Source organism: Plectropomus leopardus, chromosome 11 (genome assembly GCF_008729295.1).
Source record: "Plectropomus leopardus isolate mb chromosome 11, YSFRI_Pleo_2.0, whole genome shotgun sequence".
In the NCBI taxonomy this organism is placed as follows: Eukaryota; Metazoa; Chordata; class Actinopteri; order Perciformes; family Serranidae; genus Plectropomus; species Plectropomus leopardus.
The window spans coordinates 31,219,719-31,229,955 of NC_056473.1; the positions used below are offsets into that span (position 1 = coordinate 31,219,719).

The 10,237-nt window shown below is 40.9% G+C and overlaps 1 protein-coding gene across 2 annotated transcripts in view; it reads right to left on the reverse strand.

Moving 5' to 3' along the window:
* The window catches only part of gnao1a (guanine nucleotide binding protein (G protein), alpha activating activity polypeptide O, a), a 120,436-nt gene extending 110,742 nt beyond the window's left edge, over window positions 1-9,694 (reverse strand). Inside the window, exons 1-2 of one of the 2 annotated variants that reach the window (XM_042495737.1) lie at window positions 8,982-9,690; window positions 8,242-8,284 (exon numbers count right to left, since the gene is read on the reverse strand). In XM_042495737.1, the coding sequence (XP_042351671.1) occupies window positions 8,242-8,284; window positions 8,982-9,099 (161 nt within the window). In that variant the 5' untranslated portion in view covers window positions 9,100-9,690. Of the gene's footprint in view, window positions 1-8,241; window positions 8,285-8,981 lie in introns of both variants that reach the window. The other variant, XM_042495736.1, reaches the window with a different exon arrangement.
* Window positions 9,695-10,237: the final 543 nt, after the last annotated feature.

Sequence of the window (10,237 nt, forward strand, 5' to 3'; positions counted from 1 at the left end):
AAAATATTACTACGCTAAATTATTTTTCCCACACGCTGACACACACAGTGAGCACTGCTGGAGAGGTCAGTTTGCCAGCTGGGCAACGAGAGAACCTTTGCACACGTTTAAGCACACACAGGCTCCATAAACAGATGGTGTCGCACACACACACACGCACGCACGCGCACACACACACACACACACACACACACACACACACACATATATACATCCACCTCTACGCACAAGATAGAGAGACGTTGTTCACACATGACCAAGTCCTTTGGGTTGTTGGCCCAGATATTACACTTCAGGCGACCAGCAATCTAGTCTTTCACGTTTCTCTTTCAAATCATTTTTCTGCGCAGTCATTGATTGTCTTCATCGCCTTGTCAGTCCTTTATTTTCCTGTTCTTGCAGATGCAGTTTCATATCAGACTGTGCTGTCGCTTCACACCTTGATAATTCATTCATCCATACACAACTGTAATCCACTTTCCGTCCTGATCTCCCTCTCCCTCTTTCTGACACAAACACACACACACACACACACACACACACACACACACACACACACACACACACACACACACACACACACACACACACACACACACCAAAATGCACCTGTGCTCCCCTCTGAGATGTTTCAGTGCTTCGTCATGAGTTATTTGCTAAATGATTGCATCATTTGTGAAAGCAATAAACTGCGTTAAGACACATGTGCTGTCGGGTAAATGATTTCAGCCGAAGCTCACTGCACAAGTCATTTCCATGAAGAACTTACAGAGCAGACTCAAAGCTCGCAGCCTTGCAGTAGTTTTCCACTGTTCTGTACAGAGCAGTAATAGACTTCTTATTTCCACTTACTGAGATCACGTGCACAGCTGCGGGACACACTGCAGCTCAACATACACACCATAACATCTAAATCTAATCCACTCATCTCTGTCTCTTTCTGTCCGTCTCTCTCTCTCTCTCTCTCTCTCTGAAGAAACACACACACACACACACACACACACACACACACACACACACACACACACACACACACACACACACACACACACACACACACACACACACACACACACACACACACACACACACAATTGGTCACTGGAGCACGCCCCAGATGTTCAAAGCACTGAGAAAGAAAATGCAATGAGGGCTTTCCACTCCTCTGATGCGGTTCCGGAAATAGCAGAGCGCATTTGAACGGGAACGTAAAGGCTTCCCTTGCAGGGCGCTGTCCACCACTTGGAAAGCAGCTTCCCTCTCTAGAATATCAGATTACCTTTGTAAAGAATTACAAACACCAAAACGAATTGTGAGAAAAGTGCACATTTTGGTTTTAAATTGCACCACTCGACCAATTACTCTAATTTGGAAGTCCAGATCAGGGAAATGTTGGCACTGTATGTTTCTCAAAACCACAAATGTTGCATTTTAGGTATGAAAAGTGATTGTTTCAAAGACATCACCATTTTCCTGCTTTGATAGTGGCATGAACAGCAGCTTTTTTTGGTACCTAGACATTGCTGCTTTTCCTGCAGGGATTGTGCCAGCAGTCGACCAGTATTGGTTTTTCAGGGCCGATACAAATACTGATTATTAGTGGGGATATTTGGAATTGATATGCACTAAATTTAGAATATGAAATGTAACTCCAACACAAAACTTTGTTTAAATGCCTTTGGCAAATGTTTAATCAAAACTGAAACTTTCAACATAGTATACAGCGAGTTCCCAGCAACTTTTTTTATGAAGTCAAGTGAAAATTGAAATATAAATGAAATTAAAAATGTAAAAAAAAAAAAAAAAAAAAAAAAAAAGCTCCCCGAGGTTTTACAAAGTAAACTGACATTTTCTTTGCACTTTTGAATTAATTAATGTTTAGCATCGATCATTAAAATAAAACACTGATACAGATAATTACAAATAATACAAATATTGACCCCAATAATCAGCCAGGCTGATTCTCTATCATGTCTAAACTTTACTAAAAATAACCACAGTGTTGTTGAATTGTAAAGTTTTACCATAATCACAACATAAAATGTGCAACAGTAACAAATCTGTGGTTTGTTGACGCGTAAAATGCCAACACTTTTTCTGCCTTTTGATTTGGGAAGTCATCTGAAGGACAGAAAGGTGGCCCTCGTGCATTTATGATCGCTGGCACTTTGAAAATATCTGTCATTCACGGTCAGTGCACCTCACCAGGCCTCATGGTATCACATTGCTTGTTAACCAGAGATAAGCTGGCCCCTGAGAAGCATGTAGAGCCTATTAAATAAAATCAATAATATTCGTTTTTAACAGACGATGTTGTCTGCCAGATGCAGTTTCATCAGCTCATGCATAAGAATAGCTTGTAGGCTGTAATCAGACAGCAGAAAGACGGAGGTGGCATGGCTGGAAAGATTGAAAGGAGTGAGCGTGGTGAGAACCAGCTAAAAGGAGACTGGCTCTCTCTCTATCAGTCAAAAAATACTGAAAAAATCATTTTACAGTCATTATTTTAGATACTGTGTGTTGGTATGTAATGAGGGTAAAGCAGAAATAACCTCAAGCTTCACTTCCTGTAATATTTTCATATTAAAATAACAGGCTTAACAAAGTATGTAAAGAGAGTCCTCACATAAAAGTAGGGTGTCTCTGCATTGGAAAGACGCAAATACTTTTGAAATTGGTGCTACGTGACAAGATAAAACAGAGAAAAAGGACTGTGGCTGACTGGATTTTGCTTAAAAGAGAGAAAAACCTACAACTACCAGAATGCATCTGTTGTGTGATGTAATGCAATCTTTCACTGCATGACACAATAGTGGGCAGGCAGATCTCGTGTTACGATCAAAAAGTAAGCTAAAACATGTTTCTGAAAACATTTGAGGCAAGAAATATGCAATTTAGTAACACAATATTAGTTTATATTTGATCAGCCATGTTTTACCATCTGATCTCACAATCTTCCGTCATTATGGTGAAACAGAGCACTTAAATAAAAAAATTAGATCTATTAGTTGAGAAATAGGTATTGCAGTTACATAATCTTGATTTATATTCGATCAGAACTGCCTAGTTTTATCGTCTGATTGGATTTCGAGTTTGAGAGACAGAGATAGATGGGCGGGTTCATCTCTTGATCAGCTGTAAACTCTTTGAGTCCTTGATGGCGCAGCATTGTTGGCAGGAAATACAAAAATGCAGACGTACAGTCTGTAGTTCGAACAACAGCCCCAAGAGCCAGCGAAACACGACCAAATGATGTGATGTGCACTGGTTATATGGAGGGAAGTTTACCACAATTCATCTACGTATACTATGTGCACTGGGCCTCATGCAGCAACATTCTCTTATATTTATTGTATATTTTATCTTAATTTTCTGGTAAGATAAAATATAAGAGAAGCCAACTCCAGATGCACCAAACGCTAACCATCCAAATTTGCTATTCCCAAAGAGTGCTCAATGCCAAATCCCACTTGATCATAAGTTACCTATTAGCATAGGTAACACCCCCTAAACACCACATAAGGGCATGTTCTGTGCCGTGTGCAAAGTCTCTGGCTCATGGCAAAGACTGGAGACATGAAACCAAAAAAACAGAGGGACAGACAGTAACTGAAATTACAGTAATTGGGATCAATGCACCTAGTAGTATTTCTGCCCTGAAATGTGATAATCGAGTCATTATTATCACTCTAAAACATGATCTAAATCTGATTAAAACATATTGATGCATTTTAAAATGTTCCTCAAACGTAAAACTAACTTTTTCTTGTGCTGGGCAATAATTCGTGGCCTGTGAAAGCGAGACGTTCTTGTCTCATCTTGGTAAAAGTGTCTCTACCAGTCATAACATTTTCTCTTGCCTAAGAGAAGAAGAAAAGTAAGAACACATTGTGTGAATCTCAAAAATCTGCAGATGCTGAGAAAATAAGAGCAAATCCTAGAAACCAGCAAAAATAAGAGAAAACGTGTTCGTATTTCGTTTCTGGCATGAGGCTGATTCTCTCGATACAAAGCTGGTTGAAAAACGCATTAAGTATGGCTTTAAGCCTATATTGACCAACACAACATCACTCCAAGTCACGTTAATGTGAGATTTTCCACAGTTCAATGAAACCACTGAAGTTGTTTCAAAGGTTCTGACCTTCTGTACATATTCAATAAACCCACTGGGAGCACTGGTCAGTCAGTGTGCAGAATGTGCTGCTGAAATGACCATTAACAGCTGAGAAACAGGCTCATCTGGATCCACTGAATCATGTCCTCATGTGATATGTCACTATATGACCACAACCAAAGCCTATTATCGGCTAAAAGCACTCGGCTGTCTGTAAAATGACGCAGCAGTGGAGACTGGGGAGAAACCATATGCCATGCCTGGATTATAGATAAAAACGACTGGGAAAGGGGGGGTTGCAATGTGCAGAAGATATTCAAAAAGAGCGACAGTAATCCTGTAGATATATGATAGGATTATCACAGTGATATAGTAAATACAAAAATACTATTAACATGTGATAAGGTTGAAAGGAAAATCTGCAATAAGCACCACAGATCACTGAGATGAGTCCCTATAGGAGTATTATGAGGACATTACAATGATATAGGAGAAAAAAAGAAAAAAAAGACAGCTTTAATTAAGTCACTAAATTCACTGCTAAGTACCACAGGTACACGTTAAGTCCCTACAGGAGTTAAACAGGAGTACTGCGGTGGTATTTTATCACAGCTACATGGGACTGAACCCGGGTTAGTAAGTAACAGATGCTGACAGCCAACACGCTACATGGTGTTTACATAAAGACATAATAGGCTGCAGCAGCCAGAGTTCCTACAGCTCAAGATAAGTTAGATTTAAGACTTTTTTAATGCCAATGGCAATAAAATTTAAGATTAATTTTACAATAACCAAAACTGAAGAACAGTTTTGTCCAAATGTTTACTGGAACATAAAACATGACACTTTTTGTCTTGTGAAAACATTAAATTATCTAAACAAATGGGGGGGGGGGGGATTACAGTGGAACACATGGAAGACAATGAACGTTATATTATAGTAATTTATTTGGTTTACCAACCAAAGGGGGAATATATGACATTTTCTGTCTGGTTTTCTTGGTGATTTTGTGTTTTTCACTCTCCAGAGATCCCACTGTCTGGATTCTTATCCTGATGAGTTTAGGGGAGGAATTTGGTAAAATTATTTAATAAAAAATACATTTTATCACTTATTTTTTAGATTTTACAATGCATCATCAGAAAAGAATTCATAAAATCATACTTTTGATGTCCTAAAAATATTTAAAAATTTTTGAAAGACTGATTTTAGACACTTTAATAATAATGGCAACTGATTGCCCCAAAACAAGAAGTAACTCTCTAATTTTGGATTAAAATCTATACGGGAAGCAATAGCAAATAAAAATACTCAGCAAATAACAGCTGGTTATTTTTTCAATTGATCAGTTATTAAAGAAGTCTTTTACCTAATCAATGGATTAACTGTTCCAGCTTTATATAGCACTGTAAAGTAATACTGCAGTAGCAGAGATAATATTTGTTCATTAAAACACTGCTGAAGTTCTACTAGAGCAGCAGTGCCGACATTATACATGTTTGTTACTGTAGGTGGATAATCTAAGCCCTGTATATGTGTTACTATAGCTTTTAATAAAAACACCTACAGTATAAACCCTTTCAGCAGTATTAAAGTGGACAGCAAACACATGAGCCTGTGATCTGAGGTTCCCTCCGGATCTGATAACAGAACCAGATGTGGAGGAGGAAATCAAAGTGGATCTGAGTCTGTCTTATCTCAGCCTTAGGCATTCATATCCTACAACGACGTGACATCAGTTAAAGATCGCTCCTGTCCAAAAGGCCGTACTAATCCTGAAATGAACAGCATGCAACTGAAAAATGAGTTTAAACGGACACTGCAGAGAGCCCCAGAGATTACTTTATTTTCTGTAGGCTGACCGCGAAGTTAGCGTCTCCCTGATTCCCTTCCCAAAAAGCCTATGGGATTTTTCCACTGGATTTTGGATCATTGCAGAAAATACGCTGTGTGGCAAACAAATGTTTATGATAGTTATCAGGTTTGTTCGGCAAGATAATCTCCACACATGAACATCATTTTTTTGATTTTTGAAGCCTGAATTCATTCGCAAGTAATAAAAATTCAATTGGACTTATTAGCAACCGCCTTTTTTAAGACACTTAAAAGCTGCAAAGTTCACAGTGGGGTATTTACTCACATATTTTATGTCATAGAACAAAATGTGACAATCTCTTCAGCTTGTGTCAACCACAGACCTTCTATATAAGGCTAACCAAAAACTCATTCAAAAAACCCACTGACTTTGAGATGAGGGAATTGGGAGTGCTAAAATGCTAACTCATTTCTGAGTTTTATATATACATCCTTATTTTAACCAGGTAAAAGACTCACTGAGGTTTTAAATCTCTTTTACAAGAGGGACTTAACCAAAAGGAGACAAAATACAACGGTGACACATTACAAATTTTAGGAATCACTCCCGTTCTTCTCTATTACTTAAACTTACTTCAGGATTGCTTTTTATTTTTAACTAGACCACGCCCCAATGAGTGTGTAGACATTTATATTATATATATATGACATATATATTAGAGCAGTCCATATCAGCACCCCCTTGCATACATAGCAGTGGAGTAAATCACAGCACCCACCGTTATTTTCCCTTACATGCAATTATGTGTACTTTTTCCACTAGGGACGCCTATATTGGATTTTTTTGCCAATATCCGATATGCTGTTATTTTCATTCTGGCCAATTGCCAATGCCTAAACTGATAAATTCACGTATGTTTTTCCACATAATTGCAGAGAACATCAAGTCTCTCCTGTAGGAGAATCAAGACGTTATGCCTCCTCTTACTGTAGTGGTCGACTGGTGGCAGATGCAGAAATAAAATACAATGCTTTTTAAAACGTACGCTTTCACTGGGCATAACAAGAAAGCTATCGAAACTGAGGTTACATGTAAAACAAAACTGTAAAATGCTTCCCACTCTGACAGACTTGGATGATGCTCTCCTTACAGGCCGTGATGCACCATGTCGACATCTGAGAATGAGCGGCAACGAAAGCCCCCTGCTGTGTCGCCCACTGTCTCCGTGTGTCAGCCAAAAAGCTGCACAGAAAACCCACCAAACCAACAGCCATCCAGCCAAACGTTCTGCATGAGAGGAAATAGCTCTCCGTACCAGCAGACGGCGGTCGTTTGTAATAGTCATTTAAAACAGTAAAACTTACAATCCAATATTGAAAGAACGAAGCATATTTACTGTGCGCCAGTGAACAACAACAGAAAAACATCTGGAAATGTTTCTGTTAAGAGCTCAATGGCTAAAGACAAGGTTGTTTTTGACCTCCCTCCTAACTTCAGCAGTTTGCCTACATTTTTCACTTTCGTTTCTTGTCACGCACGCTGAGCTGAACGGCCAATCGGAGTGACTTCATTCACCAATGGGCTCCCCTGCCGCCGCCACAGATTCAACATGCTGAATCGGCCAACAAAAGTCCACGAGGGCCAACAGTTTGGGACAAACCGCAGCTCTAAGGGCTGTGGGCACTCACTATCAGTCGACTGTCGGCTTGTTGCATCACTGTCTTAAGACAAACCTGACAATAGCCAAAACATGGGCGAATCTGACCCATTTAAAGGTAGAGGGCAGACGTATTAGTCATTTTTTAAACAAAGTTTAAAAGATGAGAATATAATCTGCCCCTGATCCTGCTGTATGAACTTATCAAAGTCATCTTATTTGCCCGTCACATCTGCAAAAACGTTTGATCACGGGCTGATGCTGATATTTCATTTTAAGGCCGTTATCCGCAGATATTGATGACGAATTGATGATATCATCCCGCAGAGCTCCTTTCCACACACATAGAGCAACATCAGCTGATTAACGGGGTGAAATGAATGAAGTGTGGGCAGATGTTTACATGGAGAGTTAGGGCTGAGGTCACTGTACAAAAGGGCCGGACTTTTCGGAGAAACAAAATCAAGGTGCTCATTTTTTAGATCAGGCCACATGTATATACAGTGTGTGTGTGTGTGTGTGTGTGTGTGTGTGTGTGTGTGTAAGTGAAAGAGAGAGAGAGAGAGAGAGAGCGAGAGAGACGGAAAGAAAGAGTGAAAGAGGCACACGCACACACTCTATAGGGTTATTAGACCGTGCTTATTGGAGACTTACTTCATCTGTTTGACGATGGTGCTTTTCCCTGACTCTCCAGCCCCTGGGGGATAAGAAACAAGAAAGACAATGTAAGCAGGGTGTGTGTGTGTGTGTGTGTGTGTGTGTGTGTGTGTGTGTGTGTGTGAGCAAGATGGAGACAGAGTGAGAGAGAGAGAGAGAGAGGAGGGGGTGGAAAAAAGAGAGAGAGAGAGAGAGAGGGAGAATCAGCCTGTTAAAAACCTAAGTGAATAAGAACAGCAGCAGCAGCAGCAGGGTGGAGATAAAAAGATGGAGAAAGTGGCTGCACCCTTTCCTCCTCAACATCCTTTTTTTAAAAAAAAAAACTTCCCTCCCCCATCTTTCTATGTACTCAGTCAAATAGATGAAACACTTAGTTTCCCACAGAGAATCAATGAATCAATCTCCCACCCAAAACCAATGAACCAGCAGCACTGCCTGTGCTCAGCCCTCCATTGCTGCATGCTGCCATTTTTTTCCATCTGCAGTTATCACCTCTTACCTACTGATTTTGCATAATTGCATTTTAACCACCTGGATAAATGGTTAAAAACTCTATTAGAGCATCAAAGTGATATAATGCAGAGTGTGTTTAAAAAGCAGTATGTATTGGATTGAAGCTCTTATGTTGGGTTTTAAAGCTTTGATGGATGTTTTTATGGATTTATTGAGTCTTTTTTTTTTTTTAACCAAACGCCCACCCCCTCACACACCACACCTCTGCCGGGGCCCTGTCTTACCGAGCAGCAGCAGTTTCACATCTTTGGCCGCGGTGAGACCGTCCTCCTTGAGGTTTTTCTCGATGGCTTTGCTCCGGTCCAGAGCCGCCCTCTCCTCTGCGCTCAGAGTACATCCCATGGTTAGAGAACACAGCTTGATAGCGTTACCGAAACCGGGATCCACGGAAGAAAAAAAAGGGCAATAAAAAGGTGGATTCAATGAAAGTTGGTTGCAAATCCTCCTCTGTGGGTTAATTTCCTCCTCCCCTGCGCTGATCCCTCTCTCTCTCTCTCTGGGCAGCTCCCTCTCTCCGGGGGTACGGCGCCGTTAAAGCATTTAAATCAAGGATCCGCTCGGGTTTTTCTGATCCGCAAATACAAGGAAGCCACCGCAGATGTTTGTTTCTCAAGCTCGGTGGCGGTGCGTCCGTCCGTGCGTCCTCCGTGATCTCTTCGGTGTTTCTGTCGGTAAATCACGGTAACGGGTTTCTTATTCTCCGCTTGCTGTGTGCGTTACTGGGCGGCGGTGCGCAGCGCTCGCATCGTTTGGTTCCCAGTTTCTCAGTTTCTTTTTTTTATTTTTTTTCCTCCTCCGTTTGGCTCCTCCGAGGCGGGCGGCGGGATACTCGCTCTGTAACGCTACTGCCTCCCGGTAGCTCCGGTAGGGGCTCGGTCTCACGTTAGTTCATTCGTGCAATTGCAGGTTGCTGACGTCAGAAGAGTGAAAAAAGCAGAAGTGGAGAGAGAGAGAGAGAGAGAGAGAGAGAGAGAGAGAGAGAGCATCCATACTCCCAGTGGCGCTGCCTGGTGGTGCACCGTTACCCCTACAGGCTTTTATAGTCCCACGTTAAACTGCTGCCACATAGAAAGTGAAAATAAAACGCCACTGCAACAAAACTCAAACGAAGCCAGCAGCCACAAAATGTGACGTGTAAGCTTTATCGAGCACGAGCAGCTTTTCATTTAGTTTGCGCGTGGATATTTGAATCTATAGGCTATTAAAAGTTATGCGGTCACAGGTGTGAAGGTTTGATTCGACCAATTAGAGCTGAACAGGACACGAAGGCAGGCTTCGTCTTTAAAGGGACAGTTCAACCTAAAATTCTTAAAATGTCCAAAATCCTGAGAGTGTCTTCAAATCATAGAAATGTCCTAAAATCCTAGAACATGGTAAATTCCCCCCAAAAAACCATCCTAAAATCCTGGAAATGTTCTGAAGGCCTAGAAATGTCGCAAAATCCTAGAAATGTTGTCAAATCCAAAAAACATCCTAAAAT